The sequence below is a fragment of the Accipiter gentilis genome, chromosome 17 (genome assembly GCF_929443795.1).
Source record: "Accipiter gentilis chromosome 17, bAccGen1.1, whole genome shotgun sequence".
Classification (NCBI taxonomy): Eukaryota; Metazoa; Chordata; class Aves; order Accipitriformes; family Accipitridae; genus Astur; species Astur gentilis.
Window position 1 is genome coordinate 2,582,633 of NC_064896.1, and position 22,369 is coordinate 2,605,001.

The 22,369-nt window shown below is 64.7% G+C and overlaps 1 protein-coding gene across 5 annotated transcripts; it reads left to right on the plus strand.

Moving 5' to 3' along the window:
• Positions 1-665: 665 nt before the first annotated feature.
• Positions 666-19,868, plus strand: KCNQ4 (potassium voltage-gated channel subfamily Q member 4). Of its 5 annotated transcripts, none has more exons than XM_049820266.1 (16): positions 666-948; positions 11,133-11,223; positions 11,954-12,080; positions 12,200-12,375; positions 12,455-12,580; positions 12,665-12,802; positions 12,964-13,059; positions 13,324-13,412; positions 14,691-14,846; positions 15,951-15,995; positions 16,437-16,493; positions 17,791-18,008; positions 18,136-18,238; positions 18,530-18,661; positions 18,863-18,998; positions 19,113-19,868. In XM_049820266.1, the coding sequence occupies exons 1-16, from the start codon at positions 689-691 to the stop codon at positions 19,329-19,331; spliced, it is 2,169 nt and encodes a 722-aa protein (XP_049676223.1). In that variant the 5' UTR covers positions 666-688; the 3' UTR covers positions 19,332-19,868. The 5 variants fall into 5 exon arrangements, with proteins under 5 accessions (XP_049676223.1, XP_049676224.1, XP_049676225.1 ...); XM_049820267.1 differs by having other exon boundaries at positions 12,692-12,802; XM_049820268.1 differs by lacking the exon at positions 16,437-16,493.
• The last annotated feature ends 2,501 nt before the right edge of the window (positions 19,869-22,369 follow it).

Here is a 22,369-nt window from a genome sequence, read left to right on the forward strand (position 1 = left end):
GCTCTATGCCTGGAATGCCCCATGCCCGGGATACTCTATGCCTGGGATGCTCCATGCCTGGGATGCTCCATGCCTGGGATGCACCATACCCGGGATGCTCCGTGCCCGGGATGCTCCATGCCCGGGATGTTCCGTGCCTGGAATGTTCCATACCCGGGATGCTCCATGCCTTGGATGCTCTCTGACTGGGATGCTCCATACCTGATAGCCAGGGACACTGGCCCCAGAGATGCTCCGCACCCCACGGATTGGGATGCTCCCTCGTGGGACTCTGGCCAGCCCACACTCTGCCCGGTACCGTGGGCAGACCCCGATCCCCGGGAACCTCGTGGGAAAGGTTCCCCCAAACCGGACTGCTGGTTTTCCAGCGAAGGTGGTGGTGGGGGGGGGGGGGTACCCCCTTCTCCCCCATCCTCCTCCTCCCCCGGTCCCGGCAGAATCCCGGGGGCGGGGGCCAGGTACCGGCGGGGCGGGCCAGCCCCGGGGGGCGGCGGGGCGGGGGGGGAGGTCCCGGCGCCGGGCAGCTAAAGGCAGGTGGCACCGGGGAGCGACACCGGGCTCTTCGTTGGTGGGGGGGGGTGGGGGGGGGGAGGCGGTGCCGTCCAACGGAGCGGGAGGAGGCGGCGGCGGAGCCGGGGGCGGGGGGGAGGGGGGGGTCCCGGCGGTGCCCTGAGCGGGGCGGTCCGCCATGGCCGGGGCGGCGGCGGGGAACGGTGGGGAACGGCGGGGAACGGCGCTGACGGCTGTACGGACCGAAGGAACGGGACCTACCGGTGGGACCCCCCCGCCCCGCCGCCGCCGCCGGGGGTTGCTGGTGGGACCTCGACCGGGCACCGTCGCCCGCCCCCCCGCCGGTTCTTCACGTTGTTACCGTCGCCGCCTGCAGAACTGGCTTTATAACGTGCTGGAACGGCCCCGCGGGGGGGCTTTCGTCTACCACGTCTTCATGTGAGTACCGGTGTCCCGGGGGGGGGGGGGGGGGGGGGGGGAGCGGGACGGGTACCGGTCGCAGCATCCCATAGCCCAAAGACCGGTTCCGCGGTTCCCGGGGGGACCGGGGGTTCCCGGTAGGACCGGGAGGGGTGGGACCGGTAGGACCGGGGGGGGGGGGGAACCGGTGGGACGGGGGGGACCGGGCACTGCCGGTGGCCGGTGGGGGGGGTGGAAGTGATTTCGGAGTAATTAGGAGCCCCGAGCGAGCCCCGGCACCGGGCACCGGCGTGTCCGTGTGTGTCGTCCCCCCCCCCCCCCGCCCCAGCCCCGGGCTCCACCGGAGAAGTTTGGTGGTGGAGCGGGGGGGGGGGGACACGACGACACACACGACGCACCGGTGCGATGGGAGCTGGGGGAGCTCCGCCACCGGCTGGGCTGGGGGGGGGGGGGGAGTTGAGTCCACCGGGGGCTCCGGTACGAGGAGGTGAGCGTGTCCCCCCCGGGGGGACGGGACGGACTGGGTCTGGGGGGTGGCCCGGGGATGGTGAGCCCCCTCCTGATGGCACCCCCAGGGAACCTTGGGTCACCGTCTCGGAGCCCGTGGGGAGCCTCAAAAGTGCCCTGAAGGGGTGACAGGGTGGTCTGGATGGGACCAGGGAGCCTGTTTGTGTGCCTGTAGCGGTGCTGGGACAAGCAGAAGTGCCAGCCCAACATCCCCGGAGCCGTGTCCGGATGGGACGGGAGAAAGCAGGGAATGGGTGGTCTCGTCCCCGGTTAAAGGCCGCAAGCCGGCCGCTGTACCCCGAGAGCTGTGCCCATTCCTGGGTCCTCAGCTGATCCCCAGCACTAAAACATCCCTCTCCAGAGATGGAGCCTGGGATGCTCCCAGGAGCAGCTCTTGCTCCCTGCCCTGGCTCAACGCGGTTTCCCGGGCGCTGTGGTGCTGCTCCGGCTTTCCTCGCCGGATCGGGGCATCCAGCGGCTTCTACAAAGCAGAATCTTCTCCGAGATGCACGGGCTCAGCTTGGGGCTGAGGAACAAATTCAGCCCCTTGGGGTTTTTTATTCGGAGGGCTGTGACGGGGCTGCAGAGCTGGGGTGTCTGTAATGCACCCGGAGGCTGTGGGGAGGGGAGGGGGGGGGTCCCGTAATGGGGGGCTCTTCTGGCTGCCCTGACTCAGGACCCTCACTCTGCTCCGGCTACGCTGCTGGGACACTGCCGGGACACCACTGCTCCCTGCCCGGCCATTGCCATGAGGAAGGAGATGTTTTTCCCCCCCACGTGTGTTACACGCGTGCTTGGTGTGTGCCAGGCACGTGCACCGTGCCCCACAGCCTGCCTGGGCGCAGACCCTCTCCGAGAGCATGAGCCAAAAAACTGCTTTTCTCTGGGTTTTCAGGAGCGGTAATGCGGCGCTGAGTCGTTAGCGGGGTGTGCGAGCTGGAGCTCGTTAAGAGACAGGAAAGTGGGTCTTGCCTAAGTTAGCACATTGAGGTGGCAGGATGAATTTGTCACTGGATAAGAGGGCACCTGAGCTCCCCGGGGAGCTGGGAGAGGAGCCCGGGGCCCATTCGTAACGCCTGCCGACACCTCCGCAGCGTGCTTCGGCAATAATACCTGCCTTGCAAATACCGCCCTCGAAAGCGCTTTTCCAGCAAGGAATTAATAACGACAAAACCTCCTGCTAGGGGAGGGGGATCAGACTTTTTTTTGCATAGGTACTTGCCGGCCTCGGGAAGAGAAATCCCCTCGTTTATCTCACAGCTGAGACACGTGTGCCCCAGCGCGTTTCACCCCTTCTTCTTCCCGACCTGGGCACGTTTTGCCCCAGAAAGAACCGCATCGGACCAAGCGGTTCCCCTTGCAGAGCCCACCAAGCCCCGGGTCCCCCCTCTGCCGCCCCCAGCTTTTGGGAGATGGGCTTTGGCCCGTGTGGGAAGATGCGCAGCAGTCGGTAGCGGGAGCAAAACCTCTTTAAGCATTTACTGGGATGGGGAAGGGTTTGTGTTCGCTTGCTCTCGTGGTTTTATGGCTGAGGTACGCTGCAGGGCAGTCAATCCTGCCAGGGACCCCCTCCCGAAGCCTGTGGGAAGATGCCGCAGTGGGTGCAAGGTGTGGAGGTCTGTTTTGTGAAACCTTTCCTGTAAATGTTGCTCCTTTCTGGCTTCTTCACAGTTGGCTTTAGTTGTTTTTTGGGTTTTTTTTTCTCTCCCACAGCAGATGGGAGCTGCTAAGCTGTTGCAGTGCTGGGTATTGAAGTTCTCGGGAATGATTTGTGTGCCTCAGTAGCTGAGGACTGGTGTTTTTTTTAAAAAAAGAGGAGGGAGGCGTTACCCCCACTTTGCGGGGGACTGAGGCACGGGGGAGATGAAGCCCACAGCCCAAGGTCACCCAAGGTTGGGGCAGCACCGGTCACAGGACCCGTCCTCTGAGTCACGCCTGTGCGCTGCCTCCCCCCGAGCAGCCTGGCTCCGAGACAGGGCTGAAAACTGCTAAAATGGAAATACCCGCTGAGAAGCGAAGCACTTCCCTCCCCTGAGCAGTTTAGTGTCTGGGAGCACGTAGCAGGACTGAGCCGATACCGTTTATTGGACAAGTTTAGTCTCTTTCTGTCGGCAAATTGATCCCAAATAGCTTCTTCGTCCCCAACGCCCGCTCTGGGCTGGGCTGGTGCTGCTCCACCTTGCAGGGGGACGCTTTGGTGGCTGCACCGTCTCTGCAGCCCCCGAGCTGTGCCGGGCATCTGCCTGCAGCCCCGTCCGATGGGCTGGGGGGGCTTAGACCCATCGTTGGGCTCTGCCGGGGCTTTGCAGCCCCTCGGAGCCCCCCCCCCCCCCCCCCCCAGGCTGGGTGCCCCTGCAGGCTCCCATGGTTTGCAGGAAGGGGATGGTGCGAAAGCGGGTGCCAGTGCAGGCGTAAAGCCGGCGTTGAGGTGTGCGGTGTTGGCTGCACCTCTAAGCCCGTGCTGACCACGGCAGGGCCCTGGTGGAGGCACGCACTTGGGCTCGGCTCGTTCGCCGGGCTTGCAAAGCTGCGTTTTGCCCTCTTGAAATGAGAGTTTCTAGCCCTGGAGCTTACAGAGCAAATCTGGGAGTGTGACCAGAGCTTTAACCTAAAGGCTTTAGAGCCAGAAGGCAAATCAAAACTTCCTTTTCCAATCTCCACCTCTTAAGCAAACGGGAAGGCTGTTCTCATTCCCAGCTCGTGCCTTTAGTTGCGTGTGGCTGTCAGTGACTGCCCTGCTCCCGGGCAGAGCTGCTGCCCTTGGCACGGGCACCGCTGCCAGCCCGGCCTGAGGGCTGCGTGTCCTGTCGGCCGGGGGCTGCCCTGCCAAGGGGTCTCCTGCAGCCTAGAGCCGCACCGGCCAGATTTCCAGTTCAAGCTGTTACTGCTGGTTTTCGTGGCTTGTCCCTGCAGCCGGGCTCGCTGGCACCCTTTCCCCATCTGCCAGCACCTGCATACGGCCAGTGGCTCCCAGTGCTGCCGCCCCGATGGAAAATGGGGTCTGGGAGCTCGTATCGGTGGTTATGAAACTGCTGGGTGCACCAGAAGCTCAGCTCAGCACTTTTCCATTTCCTAGAGGAGCGCTTTCATAAAGAACAGTTTGACCTGGAGCAAATTAGGGAAGACTGAGCCGGCGGCACCGGTAACAACCCGCAACCCCCTGCCTGAAGCACCGTCCCCTGTGCCAGGCCAGTCGGGCACCTTCTCTGCCCGCTGCTCTTGCCAGCACCTCACCTGGGTACTGCGGGGGGGGGGGTGATGGGGTTTTATTTACCTTGTCAAAGTGTCACGCTGGGGCAAAGAAGGGACAGGAGCGCCGAGCTCGGAGGGAGCCCATCCCTCGGGCATGTAGGGTGGCTGTCCCGTGGCATCCCTGCCCTCGCTGTGTCGGGTCCCCACGTACGTTGGTGGGGGCAGAGGGGTGGCAGCTCCCGGCAGAGCCCTGGGAGAATCCTGGCACTGGGTGGGTGATGCCAGGCATGGGCTCTCCTTGGCTTGGGGCTGGCTGGGAGCCTCGGGGCCGTGGGAAATCCTCGTTGGCTCGGAGCAGCGGAATGCTGGGGGTGCATTGGGTGCAGGGTAGCAGTTGGCAGGTCCCCCCCACCGTGCACCGGCCAGCTCCTGGCTGGGGACAAGGCTGCCGACAGCCGGTCTCTCCTGGAGTTTCTCTCGGATCCTGTTATGGGAGAGGGCTGCGGTGGGCAGGATGGGTCTGCCACCCCGGCTGCATCCCAGCCCCGCTGCAGGGCAGTGGCACGGTACCGCAGCTCTGCCGTGCTCCCCTATCTCACCGCATCCCTCCATCACCGCTCGGCTAAGCGGGAAAGTGCTTTCCCCACCGCGCTGGGGATTGCCGCTGTGGTCGGTGCCTGCGGCAGCTCCAGCCCAGGCCCTTGCCAACCCACCCGAGGCAGTTCGAAGGGCTGGAGCCCAGGTGGGTTTGCAAGGAAATTGCTTCATCCCCCCCTCGCTGCTGGCTCTCCACCGCCTGCTTGGTAAAAACCTCTTCTATTAAGCCCTGGGGTTTTAACTTGCTGTCACCAGCATCCCCCACGGGGGCTGGTTTCCTATCCGGCTGCTGCGCTTGTGTGGCCAAAATAGAAGGGGCCGGGGAAGCCGAAACCTGCCGCTGCTGGAGCTCTGCCCTTCGAGCAGGGGGCTCTGCTCCCGGGGCTGGCCCCCCTCACCTTGCCTGGGCTCGAAACGGGAGCTGCATTTGGGGGAAATGCCAGCGGGAAGAGGAGCCGGCACAGCAGTTTCCCCAGCCTGATGCAGTGTCACCGGGGCATAAAATTAAGCGACTTTGGCGCAACATGAAACTGCGCATTGATTTTTTTTTTTTTTTTTTTTTTTTCTCCTTTCCCCTCTTGCTGCTCCCATTAGGACCCCCCAGCCCAGAGCGCAAGGTGCCAGTTTGGGTGCCCGAGGCTGGCCGGCCCCGATGGCAAGCCCCACTGCCCAGATGCTCGGTCGCCCTGGAGAGGCTTTGGTTATTTGTCCCTCCAAGCAGCCATCCCTGGGGATGAGGGTCAGAGTGGGGCTGGACGAGTGCCCAGACCTGCCCCCTCTGCCTGTGGGTGCTTTTGCCCTCCGGGCAATGCATTTGGGGTCTCAGCCTGCCTCGACTTCTTGGGGCCGCTCATGTCCCTGTGCCCCAAAGATCCTCCGTCCCCTGCAGAGTCCCCGGGAATTGGAGGGTAGGGCCGGCCCCGATCCTTCTCCTGGGGTGCAAGGGCACGGGAGCTGCATCTGAAAACACCCTGGTTTTCTTCCCCACCCCGCCTTAAGCCAGCTCCTTGCCAGATGATTCAAGAGCAAAACTATCTCGGCTGCTCCGTGTGAGCGTCTTGGCACCGTCCGCAGGAGCCTTGTGACCGTGCTCCCCGTGGGGACTACGGGGGTGCTGGGGGGCCGTGGGTGGCGTGGGGGATACAGCCATGCAGTGCAAGGGTGATGGATGATGCCGTCCGTAGGCTTTGGCTCCCGCTCACCAAAGCACCGAGATGTTGGGGCCATCGGCTCCCGTGCGCTGTGGGATGTTGTCTAGAGTTGCTGCCGTGGGTGCTGCCGGGTCCCTGCCGTGGGTGCCGCGGGGCTGCAGGAGGAGGTGCGCAGCTTGCAGGCAGGCTCCTTGTCCCAGCCCTGCTTCTAGCCTATGTCAGGGTGCTGGAAACACCCCGTCCTGCCTTCCCCCCACCCTGGTACCCTCTGGTCTGGGGGTGAGGAGGACTCTCGGAGCAGCACCTTTCCTCTCCCGGCGCTGATAACCAGGTCGGGGCTGGGCTCGGAGCGTGTCCTGGGGTTTGGGAGGCTGGCGGGCTCCTGGCTCCAGCTCCAGTTTCCCTGACCGTGGGGAAACACTCGGTGCTTTTCTGCTTCTCTTCTCTGTGGCACGGTGTGGGATGGACCCTGCCATGGTTACGGGTGCAAACAGGCCCACTACACCCCGGTTATTTATATCGCCCAGAGCAGACAGGCCGCCTGCTCCACCTCTCCTAAAGGGCCGCTGGAGCGAGGGACGGGGGATTTAGAAGACATTCTGTTTATACAGCTGCGAACGGTGCTCGGGGAGCTGAACCTCACGGGCTGGGGAGGTTGGAGAGCAAAGTACCGTCCCCATCCCTGTCCCCATCCTCACCGGAGCTGGGCTTAGGCAGTTTTGGTCCAAACAGCCATTTCCCACGGTGGCACAGCTGGGGGGGTTACAGCCTGGCCGGGCACCCAGTGCTGCCACCCAGCACCGTGATGGGCCCAGGCTTGGCCCGGGAAGGGAGCTGTGCCATTCAGCAGAGGCTGTTTGCTCGCTCGTCCCCTGGCTGAGCTGTTTATCCTACGGCGCGTGGTATTTTCTTTCCGCTGACTTATTGCTGGGCTGTCAGCACGAGCCTCCCTGACGCTGCCTGCGCCCCTGGCTCTGGGCTTCTTTGCAGGCGGAGACCAAAACGGGGTCCAGGCCAGACCCGCCAGGGCACGGGGATGCCCACCATTACCCCCCCCTTCCCAACCTGGACACCGGCTGCTCGTTGGTGACGTGCCATCCTTGCTGCCCAGGCTCTGAGCATCACAATCCCATCAGCGTCGGTTGCACCGGGGTGCCGCGGCACAGCTTTGCCCAGGCTATACCGGGGTGCAGCCCGTTTGCCCAGGGGTGTTCGGGTGGGCACTGGGTGCTGGCTGGTGCCCCTTGCCCAGCACCACTCCTTGCTGGCCGGGGTTGACCTGGCCCCGCTTCCCCTGAGCTCAGCACCTTTCCCGGCTCACCTGTTCCTCCGCCGGCACCGCGTTGCCGATGCGGGCAAGAGCATATGGCGAAGTCCGCTCTAATGAAGATTAATGTGAGGAGATTCGCCTTCTCCAACCCGGGCGCCCCGCCGGGTTTTAATTATTATTTTGGGGAGGAGTGTTCCTGCGGACAGGCTTTGCTCCTGCAGGGGTGAGAGGAGCTGGAGGGGTCCCGTCCCCGTGCCCAGGCTGCCGCCGGCGTGTCCCCTCCCGCACGGGGACGTGTGCCAGCAGGGAGGTGTGAGGGTGGCAGCGGGAGGAGGGGGCTGCCGGCTGGTGGGGGCTGGCCATGCAAAGTTTATTGAGGAAAGCTGATGCACCGGCTCAGCAACAACAGCATCTGCTCCATCCATCCCCCGGGACCCTGGCGCAGGGGAGCGGGGGGACAGTGAGACTCCTGCCGGGTCCTGCCCCATCGTTTCTGCCCCATCCCTGCTTTCCCTGGCAGCACTCCTATTTATTTTTTTATTATTTTTTGTTTTTGTTTTTGTTTTTTGGCCCTGCTTGGTGAGTGAGAAGAGCAGCATATTTGGGAGGGGGAGCGTGCCGGTGGGGAGCCTGGCACTGCCAGCACCACTCAGGGTTTGATGGAGAGGTCGGTCGAGCCCTCGGTGCAGGGTAGAGCTGCTGAGAGCAGCACTTCTGTCCCGGAGGGCTGCCCGCTCCGAGGGGGGACTGGGGGGGACACGACACGGCTGGTTCCTGGCTCACGGAGCTGCCTTCAGGCATCTGACCCTTCCCCTAAGCCGCTTAGGCCCTGCCAGCAGCCGGGACGGGGCGTTTGCCCAGGCTTTACAAGTTAATTCCTAGCAGGTGATGTGTTCCCAGAAAGTTTCTTTCCCAGCCGGCCCCGTGGGGCCTCGCATGCCTGTATCCTTCACCGAATCCTGCGGGATACCAGGGCGGCTGGGCAGGAGGCATCCCCAGCCCAAGGATGCAGGTTTCCATCACGGCTTCCGTGGCACGGCAGCTTTACCAACCGGTCCGGTTGCTCGTGGTGCTGCCGTGGGGACAAGTGACAAGTGGGGTGCAAAACCACCGTGACTCGCCGCTGCCCGAGGCAGGGCCACCCGCAGCACGTCCCCACAGGACCAGCGTGTGCCCAGGCACCGGGGACCCCCCCCCCCTGACTTCCCCGCTCCCCAGCCGGGGTGAGAGGCACAAATCTTTGCAGGCTGGGAGATTTCTGCCTTCTCTTCTGCTTTGTGCTTCGCTGCCCATGTAATTGCCTGCTAAATCCTGATTGTATAATCTTTATTGCTGATGATGCACAAAGCGGAAAGGCTCTGCCCAGGGCTGCTCGGCCAGGTCTTGTTTTGCTCCTCACACCAAAGGCTGTGGCCGGGATGGCGGTGACCTCCTCGGTGCTCCCTGCCCGCGGCTCCGATGCCCTCTGTGCCGGTGCGGGCAGGACGGGGGTACCGGCGTGCCCGGCTGTGCCGTTGGCTGCCGGAGGAGTTAACGGCAGAACTGCTGTGCCGGAGGAAAGGGGCTCGATTAATAATTCAGAGGGAGATGGAACTGGCTCCAGCCTTCTGCCTTGCAGATGGGGAGTGCCTGGGAGAGGAGCATCGTCCTCCGCAGCGAGGGCAGGGCACTGTCGAAACTGCGACCCCCCCGGCCCCTTCACTGCTGTAGCTGGGACGTGGTGTGTCGCTCCAGCTCTCCCTTCTCCGTGCTCTGGATCCAGCCCTTCTCCCGTTCTCTGGGGTTTCTCTGCCGTCGGTCCCATTTCCAGTTTCCCCTCATGGCAGTTTTGGGGAAGGGGCCTGCCTGTCCCCCTTTATGCTGGATTTTGAGCTGGGTACTACCCGCCTCGCCCCACTGTGGGCATGGGGCACTCAGCAGCCCCCTCATGCCCTGCCCGGGTTTGCGGACCCCCCCCAGCCTTACACAGCACAAACTGTGGGTTCGGTGGGTGGGTACGTGTGTGTCCCAGCATTGGGGGGGCCCTCGGCTCTCCTCACCCCCAGTGCTTAGTGTCTGTGCCGGGTCCCCTTGGCCCGCATGGGAGCATCGTCCCCTCTCCCCCCGCGTCACCCGGTGCCTCCCCGCCGGCCCTGGGGCAGACGTGGGGGTCAGCTCTGCTTTCACCCCTCGGCCAGCCCAGGCAGCCGGTTTGGCTCTAAAGCCCTATATCAGCAACAAGAAGAGATGGGAAAGAGCTCCTGAGTGGGTGTCGGGCAGCATCTCCCCGAGCCGAGCCCCCCGCACTCTTTGGAGCACCGTTGATGGGTCCCGTGGGCATTGCTCACCCAGCGGAGATGGTGCCGGGGGGGTGAGATGGGTGCCCACCAGCTCAGGGACAGGGTGCCACGGCCACCTCACTTGCACTGCTGGCCTCAGCCTGGCGGCCCCGGTGCTGCCGGCGGTGCTTCCCCGTGGCACAGTGGGGCCACGGTGCCCGGTGGGGCTGTGGGTGCCCGGAGCCCCCCGTGCCGTTACGGAGCCGGCTCTGGTGGAGCAGTGGCCCTTTGCATGCCGTCACGTGGGCCGGTGGCACAAGCCCTCCGCTTTCCATTTTTAGAATCGCTGGATCAGGGGAAAAAATGTATTTTTGGAGTTTGATTTGCTTCAGCTTCAGAGTCTATATTTTTTTTTTTCCCCTCCTTATTTTAAATGGGCCAAAGCCCCTCACATCTTAACCCAGCTCTCGGGCACAGCTAGCCCCAGAGCAGCTCCCTGTTAACTCTTCCCCCAGGTCGGCTGTTCCCAGGCGGCCCCCGTGGCCCCACGGTGGCAGCGATGCCGGGGACAGTCAGGAGAAGCTCTGGTCCCCCTACTGCAGCAGCAGCACGCTGCCACGGTTTGGGACCCCCCACCCCATCTCCCTCCCTGCTTTTAATTAGCAGTTGTTTTGCCTGGACAGAGGCTGCAGGGCTGTGCCGGAGCCTGGCACGGAGCCCCATGTCTGCCGGAGCCTGGTCCTCCTCCTCGGTGCCTGGGGATGTGCTGTGCCACCAGCCCGGACTGGGATACGGGTGCCATGCGGTGCTGGTCCCCATCACAGGGGGGACCAGTGGGAGCGATGTTCCCTCTGGGCACGAGTCCTGGAGGGGCCGAGGCTGGGCAGAGATCCCATCCCGGCTGTGCCGGAGGGATGTCCAAGGAATGGTGGGATCCCGCCGTGGGCTTGCTGCCCTGGTCCCAGGGAGGTGCTGCCTGCGCTGGGCATCCCAGTGCCACAGACAGGCTTTAGACACAGCCCTGCCTCTGCGCCCACGGGCAGCTGCTGCTCGTGGGCTCCCAAATTGCTCCATGCCACCATCTAGGGGTAAACTGTGTCCATGGTGGCTCAGCCACGGCCGTGGAATCTCAGCTGGGGGGGGTCAGGTTGTGAGCAAGGGCCAGCACTGCAGGCTGGGCTCCCCCCGGCCAGCCCCGATGCCCGCGCTGACACGCTCTCGTTCCAGATTCCTCCTCGTCTTCAGCTGCCTGGTGCTGTCGGTCTTCTCCACCATCCAGGAGCACCAGAAATTGGCCAACCAGTGCCTCTTCATCCTGGTAAGTGGGGAGCGGAGCTGCGCTCGGACTCCCTGTCTCCACATTACACCCCAAGAGACTTGGCCGAGATCATGGACAAAACCCCTCTGACCCCTTCCCCAGCCCAAATGTCATTATTGATCCTTGGTGTTAATGACGGCAGCCTCTCCGGCACATCGGGGAGAAGCTGCAGGGTGGCCTCGTTGCTGGGCGGCTCGGGGTGGCCCGTCACTGCAGCCGGACCTCCGCGGCGCGGAGAGGCATAAACCGCTGGAAAAGGCAGGGCAGGAGGGGCTAAAAAAGGCAACTTTCCCCCAAACTGTCAGAAACAGCTGACGCTGGAGTTCTTCCGAGTGATGGAGACTAAATTGGGAAGGTCCTTGTGACTTTCCCGCGAGTAAGCAGAACGGGGGCTTGTTTGTGCGAGAGGTAGGAGGACAATGCTGACGGCGGAGGAAAAGGACCCAGCTCGGTGTGAGCTTGGCACAGGTAGGAGAGCCGGGCTGCTCAAACAGGCTCGACGGCCACAGCTCCCGTCTCGCTGCCCTGATTCCCCCGGGATGGCTCCAGCCAGGGCTGTGCCAGGGGGGTGGCCTTGGGGGGACACACACCATGCTCCCCCCACCCCCGGCACCGTCCCATCCTCAGCACCAGCATTTCATTTTGTCCCCTCCAAAGCCGCCCACCCAGCTGAATCCTCCACGCCGTCCTGCCCTCCCCACCTCACCCTCCTCTACCGACCCCCCGACAGGAGTTCGTCATGATCGTGGTGTTCGGCATGGAGTACATCGTCCGCGTCTGGGCGGCCGGCTGCTGCTGCCGCTACCGAGGCTGGAGGGGACGCTTCCGATTTGCCAGGAAACCCTTCTGCGTTATAGGTACCGGGGTGTGTGGGGGGGGAGCTTTGGGGGGAGCACAGATTTGGGGACTTGCAGTGTCACCCACACCACGGGTGTTTGAGAAAAGCCCGCACCCCCTGACCCTCGTCGTCCCTTAGATTTCATCGTCTTCATCGCCTCCGTGGCCGTCATCGCCGCCGGCACCCAGGGCAACATCTTCGCCACCTCGGCGCTGCGCAGCATGCGCTTCCTGCAGATCCTGCGCATGGTGCGCATGGACCGTCGCGGCGGCACCTGGAAGCTGTTGGGCTCCGTCGTCTACGCCCACAGCAAGGTAGAGGAATGCGGGGGTCCCCGGCATGGCCCCCCACTCCCGTCCCCGAGCCCTTCTTATCCCTCTCCTGCCCCGGCAGGAGCTCATCACCGCCTGGTACATCGGCTTTTTGGTGCTCATCTTCGCCTCCTTCCTCGTCTACCTGGCTGAGAAGGATGCCAATGCCCAATTCGCCACCTACGCCGACTCCCTATGGTGGGGCACGGTAAGCTCGGCCACCGGCGGTCCCCCAGCCCCGGGAGGGGATGAGGAGGGTGGGACGGGGCCGTGGCGAGGGAGCTCCCTCCAGGCTTCCCCCTGCTCTGCCCCCGGGCAGGTCACCCTCACCACCATCGGCTACGGGGACAAGACGCCGCAGACGTGGCTGGGACGGATGCTGGCGGCCGGCTTCGCCCTGCTCGGCATCTCCTTCTTCGCGCTGCCTGCCGTGAGTAGGACGGGGGAGAGGGTCCCTGCGCCTCCTGCCCTGTAGAAATTGGGGAGAAAGGGGCCAAATCCCACCCCTGCGGTGGGAGGGTCCCCATCTCTCCTGGCTGGAGGCGGTGGCGTGGTCGGCACCCACGGACCCCGTCCCCTTCCCGTTCCCAGGGGATCCTGGGCTCCGGCTTCGCCCTCAAAGTGCAGGAGCAGCATCGGCAGAAGCACTTTGAGAAAAGACGGACTCCGGCGGCAAACCTGATCCAGGTAGCGCAGTGCTGGCGTGTCCTGCCCCATCCTTTCCCGGGGATGCTCCACCGTCCCCCGCTCCGTCTGCTCTGCCTGTCCCTGCCTGCTGCAGGCAGGACCCGAATGCCTGACCCCCACATCTGGCAGCTGGCTCCTTTGGGCCGGACTCTGCCCTTGGTGGCCAAGGGGGATGGAGAGGGCTGGCGTGGGGGGGGGGCGGATCTCACCTCCTGCCCCTGCAGGGGCTGATCCCGATGCCCGTGGGCTCTCGTTCCCGTGCAGGCTGCCTGGCGCCTGTACTCGACGGACATCAGCCGGGTGTACCTGACGGCCACGTGGTGTTACTACGACAGCCTCCTGCCCTCCTTCAGGTAAGCAGGGTGCGGGCGAGGGCTGCGGGGGTCCCTGCGGGGTCCCAGGTTGATGAGCAACGTGAGCAGCCCCTGCCACGGGGGGCCGTGCGGACCCACCGAGGCCTCGGTGGGGCTGAGCAGCACGGACACCTTGCTCAGCCCCGGGACACCGGAGTCCCAGCACAGCACCTGCCAAAATGTCCAACACCCTCTTCCATCCTCACAGCGCCCGGCACCCATCCCAACCCTGTCCTCTCTCGCCCCATCCATAGCCATCTTCCAGCACCGCCACAGGGAAGAGGACGGTGCCGCCGGCCACGGGGACCTCGTGGCTGTGGCGACGGAGCTGCAGCCGGCCAGGAGCCGGCTCCAAGCGTGGTGCCAGAGCAGATGGACCTATGGGGGGGTCCAGCGGGGAGCCCTGCAGGGCTCTCCCCTCCTGTGGCCCCTGGGATGTTGCCACCACGGGTGGATCGAAGACTCTCCGAAGCTTTTCTGGATTCCCTTTGCGTTCCCATCACACCGAGCGCAACCGGGGTCCGCCGTGCATTCCCCGTGCCCGAGCCCTGCCCCAGGCTGGCAGTGCCCTCCCGCCTGCCTGTGCCTCCAGCCATGTGTTCCTTTGCAGGGACAAATTCATTGTTCTGTTTCCCTCTTTATTTTTTCAAAGACAGAGCTCTTAACAGCCCTGGCAGCGAGTCCCTCTTGTCCCTGACCGAGGAGATCCAGCTTCCCATGCATCGCTGCCAAGCGTGGTACCGGGCTCTCCTGCCGTGGGCATCACGGGGGGTCCGCCAGCCCCTCCTGCTGTGCCAGGAGCCATTTCTCCTGTAGCAGGGATAGGGCCAGGCTCGATCCCAGCCGGGTCTGAGCTTTCTCCTCCTGGCTGCTCCAGCAATGCCCAGACCCCCAGATCAGACGGTGGCAGGTCCCCCTGTCCCCTACCCCATGGCAAGGGTGGTCGTCCTGCCTGGCCCCTGCCTGACCCATCCCTCTCAGCACGGGTCCAGCCCCTCTGCCAGTGGCCAGTCTCTGTGGGACCCTTTCCCAGCACATCCCCCTCCCCAGCACCGTCACCCCCAGGTGCCAGCAGCGCCCGCTGCTGCCTCAACCTGCTGCCCGAGCTGTTAAGAAACTGTCTTTTGAAAGAAAGTGCTGGTTTTTGCTTCTCGTTTTGTTCTGGTTTTGCTTTGGTTTGCACAGAGGAGGACCCGGCTTTGCTCAGCCTTGGTTTGCTCATCTCATTTGCTTTGGAAAGTTTAATTTCTCCATGTTTTTATTTAACCCCAACCTCAGAGAGCTGGTCCTAATGTTTGAGCATTTGCACCGAGTCCGCAACGGAGGATTTAGGAATTCAGAGGTGAAAAAATTGCCTGACGGAGCCCCACCGCCTTATCACTCCTTCACCCCTGGCCAGAAAAGCATCAGCCCTGCCGCTTGTTCAGGGGAAAGGTAGGAGGGTGCAGCCCCACGGCCCCACGTTCTCCCTCCTCTCTGCCCTCTCTCCTCTGCTCGTCTCTGTCCTCCTGCGATGCCACCGTGGTGCCTGTCACCGCCAGACCGGACCCCAGAGGAGCAGCCCCCGGTCCCACTCCCCACCCAGTGCCGTGCTGGAGCATCCCTCCAGCTCTGCCGCTGGCTGCCGGCATTGCTCCCAGCTCCGGAGGGGGCACATTTGGTCCCTGCGAACAGACTCTGGGCTCTTGTACCCGTCGTGAAGCCTCTTGCAACATTCAGCTCCTTTTTCACGTGGCCACGGCACCGGGACCTCGCACAGGGTAGCCAAGCGTGGCTGAAAATGGCCCTGCAAAGGCAGCGCTGCAAGCCCGTCGGGGCTGGAGCTGCGTGGCCCTGCTGCAGAGCCAGGCAAGGAGCAAAAACCAGTTCCTGCAGTCCAAGACGGGCTTCCCCATGCCCACAGCAGCGGGGAGCAGCGATGCCGAGCTGCCCCAGTGCCGACGAGAAGAGACAAGAGGGTTCGGGGCTGCCACGCCACATGGCACCATGTCCCCGGTCTCCTCTGGCCGAAGAGCATCCTGGAGACCCCGGCGTGCCACCACGGCTGCTGGCCTCCCACCCAGGACATCGGCACGGCATGGGGCCCTGGGCCAGTGTCGGGGTTAGGTGGGAAGAGGGAGCGCTGCTCCTCCGTGGCATCGTGCCTCAGTTTCCCCCGTGACGCTGGAGACGGGGCTGTGGGAGGTCTGGCGTGGCGTGGGGATGTGCCGAGCCGTGGGGCTGCAGGTGTGGGGCCGAGGGGGACCTGCTCCCCCTGCCATCCCCGAGGTGAGTATGGGCTTGGGGGGGCTTCTCCCTGCGGCAGCACCGGCCTGGGCTCGGTTTCCCAGTGAACAGCCGGGAGCTGACAGGGGAGGGACTGCAACCCCCCCGGCCATCCCACCCAGGGGGGCCTGAGCCTTCCTCCATCTCCTCCACGAGCATCACCTCTCGTAACATCTCATCTTCTCTCTCTCCTCCCCTCTCCTGCTCACCCTCCTCCTCTCCATCCCTCCAACCTACCCCCAAACCTTCTGTACCCCCCCGTTCATCCCCAAGCTGGAAGGAGGAGGACGTGCAGCCCCCCAAGTGCTTACGCCTCAGGTAACGTTCGCCCCCGGCAGTGGCCGCAGCAAGCGGGCAGGGGCCGGGGGTCCGCAGAGCCGCAGCGGCGTTTGCAGGGTCACCACCGTTCAGCTGCTCGGCACCACGTGCCGTCACCAAATCGCTTTTTTGCCAGAGCTCCGCCGCTGAGAAACCGGACTTTCCTCTGCGGGGCGGGCGTTAGTGTTTATGCAGGACCTACACAAACAACTCCACTCGTGCTTCTTGCCTCCACAGCAGAAGGGGGTACCGTGGCCAGGTCCGGTGCAGCGGGAGATGCTCACCGGTGGCAGGCAGGGACCCTGCGCCCACGCACTGGGGTGCTGGCATGCCTGGGGGGGTGGGGGGGTGGTCGGAGACGCGGTGACCCGGGATGCTCCGCTCCCTCCCGGCCACGGGCTAACTCTCGTTTTTTCCTGTGTCTCTGCCCTGACCCTCCAGCCCGATCTTTAGTGGTAAGAGGAGGCTCTTGCGGACGTGGGGCACGTGGAGACGGAGGTACTGCCTGCGCTGGGCGGCTGCGCAGGGCTGGGGAGCACTGGGTGTGCATGGTGCTCTGTACTGGGCTGCCTGCCGACTGTGGGGCAGAGGAGGGTAGAGGCTGAAGGGTCATCCTTCTGCAGGGCAAGGGGGTCTCTGCATGGCCTGGGCTGAGCTGGCTGTCCCTGCCGTCTCCCACTGGCTCCCATAGCTTGCCCTGCCTCAGTTTCCCCTTCCGTGCAGCACGGATGAGCCTGGTCTGTTGGCCGTGCCGGGCTTGCCGAGTCCAACAACAGCAAATTGAGGCATTTGGATAAACGCTGTCCCACGTCTGTCCTGCAGCCTGGTCCCCCCGGGGGACAGCCCTACCTGTCCTCCAGAACTGCCCTGCCTGCCTGGGACCAGTTTGCCCACAACCTGCATGGGGAGAGGCTGGGAGCCCAGTGCCCTGCCTGTACCCCTGCCTTGCCCTGGGATTCCTGGTCCAGGAAATCCAGGAGGCTCCCCAAAACAAACGTCGGGGTTTTGTGGAGCCTGTTGTGCAGCAGGCGTGGGCTTTGCTCCGCATCCTCCGCGGCTTCGGCTTCCTCCACTTGCAGGGCTGTGCGTCTGTTTGGCTTCCTTGCGTGTCCCGAGGTGTGCTCGTGGTCCCACATCACACAAAAGGCAGCACCAGATGGTATTTTTGTGTAGGTCCTACATAAACGATGCCTGTTGTCGTCCCCCCCACCGACCCAGCGGAGCAGCTGGTTTCAGGAGCAGAGCTTGCATTAGGGCAGGAGGGGGCTGCTCCGCTTGCCCACCAGAGCCAAACCTGAATTAGGTGGTGCAGCCTGGAGGAGGAGGAGGAGGATGAAGGGGCCCGGCTGGGTGCCCCAGAACACCCCATGCCAGCGGGAATGGGGCAGGAGCAGGGCTGCTCCTTGCGGGACTGGGGCCGATTGCTCTGCCGGCGGCTCTGCTGCGTGTCCTACCCGCCGCCGTACCTGTCTGTCTGTGCTCTCCCTGTCTGTCTGTCTCCTCCTTTCTCTTCTCTTGGGGAAAAAAAATGGTGTTTAAAGGAGTAACCCCAGAGCTGCTCCTGTACGGGCACGTGGTACCACCTGCTCCTGGCCTGCCTTGCACGTGAGCTCGTGCCCGTCGTGTGCCGGGGGCATTCCGTCAGCTCGGCACAGCCACCCCCGTCCTCAGCCCCACCGCAGTGGGCACCGTGTGTGCCCGCAGCAGGGATCCACTCCTCTCCCCGTCCCCATCCCCGTCCCCCCCCCCGGCACCCGGTCACCCCTGACGCTCCCCACCCCGCTCTCCCACGCAGCAACAAGATGGGCATCAAGGACCGCATCCGCCTGAGCAGCTCGCAGCGGCAGGGCAGCCGGGGCAGGCAGCACCTGGGACCCCCCCTGCACCGCTCCCCCAGCACCGAGGACATCCCCGAGGCTTCCAGCCCCACCAAGGTGCAGAAGAGCTGGAGTTTTAATGACCGGACCCGTTTCCGTGCATCCCTAAGGCTCAAGCCGCGGACCCCGGTCGAGGGTAAATCCTGGGGAGTGGTGGGGTCTGGGTCCGGCTGTGGGGTCGTGCTGGGGGGCTGCAGGTGTTTTGGGGGGCACAGAGGGACAGCCCTTAGGGTCTTCCACCCACCCACTCTTGGCACTCACAGCCGACTGCCCGCCGGAGGACAGCAGCGAGGAGAAGAGCTCCCACTGTGACCTGACCTTCGAGGACATCATGCCAGCAGTGAAGACCCTCATCCGGGCTGTCAGGTGAGACCATCCCCTCCCGCATCCCCCAGCGTACGTGCTGCCATCCTTACCTCCTTAGATCCACAGCTCTCGGCCCTTGGGGATGACCGGACCTGTCCAGAGTGCCCCGGTGCAGCCCATGGCTGTGGCCAAGCTGGGCAAGGAGCAGGGACGGCTCCTGGCTCAGACCCCCATGGGGACAGCGATCGGGACCTTGGTGCTTTGCACGTGCCCCCCGTTCCCCCAGCGTAGAGCCCGCGGGCACCCCTGGTCCTCCCCCGTGCCCTGCAGCCAGCCCGGGTGTCCCTGCAGGATCCTGAAGTTCCTGGTGGCCAAGAGGAAGTTTAAGGAGACCTTGCGTCCCTACGACGTCAAGGACGTCATCGAGCAGTACTCGGCCGGCCACCTGGACATGCTGGGCAGGATCAAGAGCCTGCAGATGCGGTGAGCTGCTCTGAAGGCAGCAGGGGGGGGGGCTCTGGGCTCCCCTGGGTCTCCCACCACTAGCCATGCCCGCTGGGAAGGGTGCTGGCCCATCACGATGGGTGGGACATGTTCCCAGAATCCCATCGTGATCCGTTGTGGTCTCAACATGCCCTCTGGTCTGCTGGGAGTGATGGGCTGTGTCCCTTCCCTCCCGGCCAGCGTGGACCAGATCGTGGGCAGGGGGGCCCTCGCTGCGGACAAGAAGATGCGGGAGAAGGGGGAGAAGCCGGCGCTGGAGACGGAGCTGGTGGACGAGCTCAGCATGATGGGGCGAGTGGTCAAAGTGGAGAGGCAGGTCAGGAGGGGACGGCCGCCGGGGAGCATGTCACTGTCCCTTCGGTGCGAAGTGGGACCCCCCGGGTCCCCTTCCCGTGGGGAAGGACCCGCTCAGCCCTGCCCACCCTTGCAGGTGCAGTCCATTGAGCAGAAGCTGGACCTGCTGCTCGGTCTCTACTCCCAGTGCCTCCGCAAGGGCTCCATAAACTCCTTCAGCCTGGCCGCCGTGCAGGTGCCCCCCTGCGAGCCCGACATCACCTCCGACTACCACAGCCCCGTGGACCACGAGGACATCTCGGTCTCTGCCCAGACCCTGAACATCTCCAGGTCGGCCAGCGCCAACATGGACTGAGCGGGGAGGCAGTGGGACGGATCCCACCAGCGTGCAGCCGGTGGGATGGGATGCTGGGATGTGGGAGCAGCGTGGCATCGCCCAGCTCTGTCTAGCCACGTCCCTGGCCACGTTACTTGAACCAAATCGTCCTTTGTGGGGACATGGCTGCAGCGGGGTCCCCGCTCTGGGGATGGGGTGGGAGCCCGTGGCACTGCAGCATGGCCAGACCACGCTCCTGGGATGCTCCTGCCCTTCCCGGGGGGTGGTGACACACATCCCCCCCCAGCTCCTGGGGCCTCAAGCGCTCCCCAGCCATGCTGGGGATGCTCCAGACTGGCTCCAGCCCCTGGGGTTTGGGTCGTACCCCCCAGCCCTCAGGACATGTCCAGCTCCCCAGTGGGGTCCTGCCTGGTCCCCCAGAGCCGAGCGGGGACCACCGCCAGCTATGCAAGGCTTCATCTCCCTTCTGCTGCCAGTGCCAAGCAAGGGCGTTGGGGCACGACCCAGTGTGGCTTTACCTCTGTCACTCCGGGTCAGGGCAGTGGCAGAGCCCCCCCCCCCCCGCCCCAGTCCACTGAGCGGGGTCTGTCCCCCCCCTCACTCTCTTCTGCCTGGGTTGTTTCCCTGCTCGCAGGGCTGCAGCGCTGCAGCTGCGGCTGCACTTCTAGAAGCACAGCAGAGCCTTCTGCCTGCCCGTGCATGCTCCCAGGGCAATATATATATAGAAGATATATATATATATTTATGCAATAATGTCTTAATATGCAACACCCCCAGGAAGAGCAACCCGTGGGGACATAGGCAATAAGCAAACCCCCCCTACCAGCACACAGGGCCAGATCCTGCTGCCCGTGGGGGCCCACCTGGGTGCCCTGGGGGCTTGGGGCTGGGTGACAAACCTCCACCCGAGGGTGGCCCTGGGGCCACGGGGCTGGGCAGCGCCTGTGGAGGAGGGAGGGATGCAGGCAGAGGTGATGGGGACAGTGGTCCTCAAGGAGCATCCCTCCCTCTCATGTCCCAGAACCTGCTCTTGCTTAGAGGATTCCTTCTTGCTTAGAGGTCCCGCGGTGCTCGGTTTGTCCCTCCCCATGTCCCCATCCCCTCTGTGGTCCGGGGAGCACCGGCTGGACCTGGGGGGGGACGGGACTGCCCGGTGGGGACAGAGTGGTGTTGGCCGTGCCTCCCCGCATGCCACTCGCGGCAGAGCCACAGCAGCTCCCGCGCTGCCCCACTCCCCCCAGGAAAACCTGGGACCGTTTTCCAGTCCCGCACCGCTGGGCTGAGCCAGGCTGGAAGCGATCGTGGTAGTGCCAAAGTTTGCCAAGCTGGGGCTGGTGTCTGCTCCTGCGTGCCCGGGGATCCCGGGGGGTCTTGATGGGCTTCGGACCGTGGGATTTGCACACACACCCCCTTCCCAAGCCCCCCCCCCCCCGTGCCTCCGCTCCTGGCAAGCAGGGACCCCTGACCCTGCTCGTTTTTCTTGCCTCGTTAGTGCATGTGGCCAGCGCGGGCCGTGCCAGAGCCGCTTGCAGCCCCCCCCACCCCTGCTCCTGCACCACCCTGGCCCCCTCGCCCCGGGGGTGCCCGTCCCCCCGGCTGGGCCGTGGGGGCAGCGGGGGCACGAGGGGACGGCCGGGTGCTGTGGGTGGGCAGGCGGGTGGGTCGCTGCGTGGGTGCCGTGGGTGCCCGGCCACGGGGCGAGGGTGCATGCGACAGCTTTGCCCGCAGCCGCACGCAGGAACTAACTCATAGGACCCCACCCCCACCCCTCAGCCCCGCCGTCTCCCCCGGGGCTGGCTGGTCCCGGCAGACCTCCTCAGCCAGAAGTAGTTACCTCACTTGATTAACTTATTAACTTATTTGTTTCATTAAAATTTGGAGTAGAGGCTGCCTGCCTGCCTGCTGTTTCTCTCCCGGCTCTCCCGAGAGGTGGCACTCCAGCCCTGCCGGCCGGAGGACCCAGGCGTCCGGCCAGAGGACGCAGGAGTCCGGCCACCTCCCTGTCCCCCCCCCGCCCCAACCCTGGCTCCCCTTGAGCCGCCACAGCCCCCCAAAATGGGAGCGGGACCCCCACCTGCGCCTCGGATCGCCTTCCCCGGCTCCGTGGTGTCGTGTGCCTGGTGGCTGCAGGCCTGATGCCGCTGCAGAGGGGCCCGTCGTGCCCTGCATTTTGAGCCTGGCGGGGAGGGTCACTGCCCCAGGAAGGGCCTTCGTGCCCCGTCTGCCTCTTTAGAAGTGTCACTGGCGTGTCCCCAAACGGGGATGCCCCTGCGATGGCCCCAGAGCCATTCCAGGGGAGGCGAGGGTGCGAGCCCCCTTCCCCAGGAGACCGCAACCCCTCAAGGGACGGCAAAGCCTTCGCCCCATCCCTGGGCGCTGGCACTCCGCGGGGACAACGCGTCCCCCCAGCCCGCAAATATCGGGGGGGGGCCAGGGGTGGCCCCTTTCCGCACCGCCCTGCCCCGGCGCTGGCTGGGGAGGAAGCCGGGGCAGGCCGCAGGTCGGTCCCTGCCTTTCCTGGCTGCCTCTTGCCAAAAATCCCGTTCCTGGCTCGTCCTGGAGCACTTGACCTCCTTGTCCTGGCCAAACCGGCCCCACTGCCCCCAGAGCTGCTGGGACAGGGGTCTCAGGGGTGACTCCGGTCCCACCCCGACCCCCACCAAGCACTTGGCACATGGGGTGCCATCCCTGGGGTCCCTCGGCCAGCCCCGGTGCTGCGGATGTCCGGCTCACGCGTGGCCCTGGGGCTGCTTTGAAGCAGAGGCTTTGAAGGGGGAGCCAGGACGTGGCAGCACCCGGAAAGCTCCGAATGAGCGAACCGGCCGGCTGGGGTGGCTTTCGAGGGATGTATCTTCGCAACAGCGGGGGTCTTCACCCTGCCACGGGGTTGTGCATCGCCGGGGGCTGCTGACCCCGCATCCCACGGGGCTGGCGGCGCGGTGCAACGCGTGCAGCTCGGCAGAGCCCGTAGGTGTGCCTGCTGCTCCGCGGGGCATCCAGGGACAACCCACGTGGGTTTGGGCTCTTCCCACAACTCTGTGGAGCGGGACACGGGT

Coding starts and splice junctions, on each gene's coding strand:
- KCNQ4 (XM_049820266.1), top strand. CDS start 689: ATGGCCGGGGCGGCGGCGGGGAACGGTGGGGAACGGCGGGGAACGGCG. Junction 12,376..12,454: donor TCGTCTACGCCCACAGCAAG/GTAGAGGAATGC, acceptor CTGCCCCGGCAG/GAGCTCATCACCGCCTGGTA. Junction 18,009..18,135: donor GCCGCGGACCCCGGTCGAGG/GTAAATCCTGGG, acceptor TGGCACTCACAG/CCGACTGCCCGCCGGAGGAC.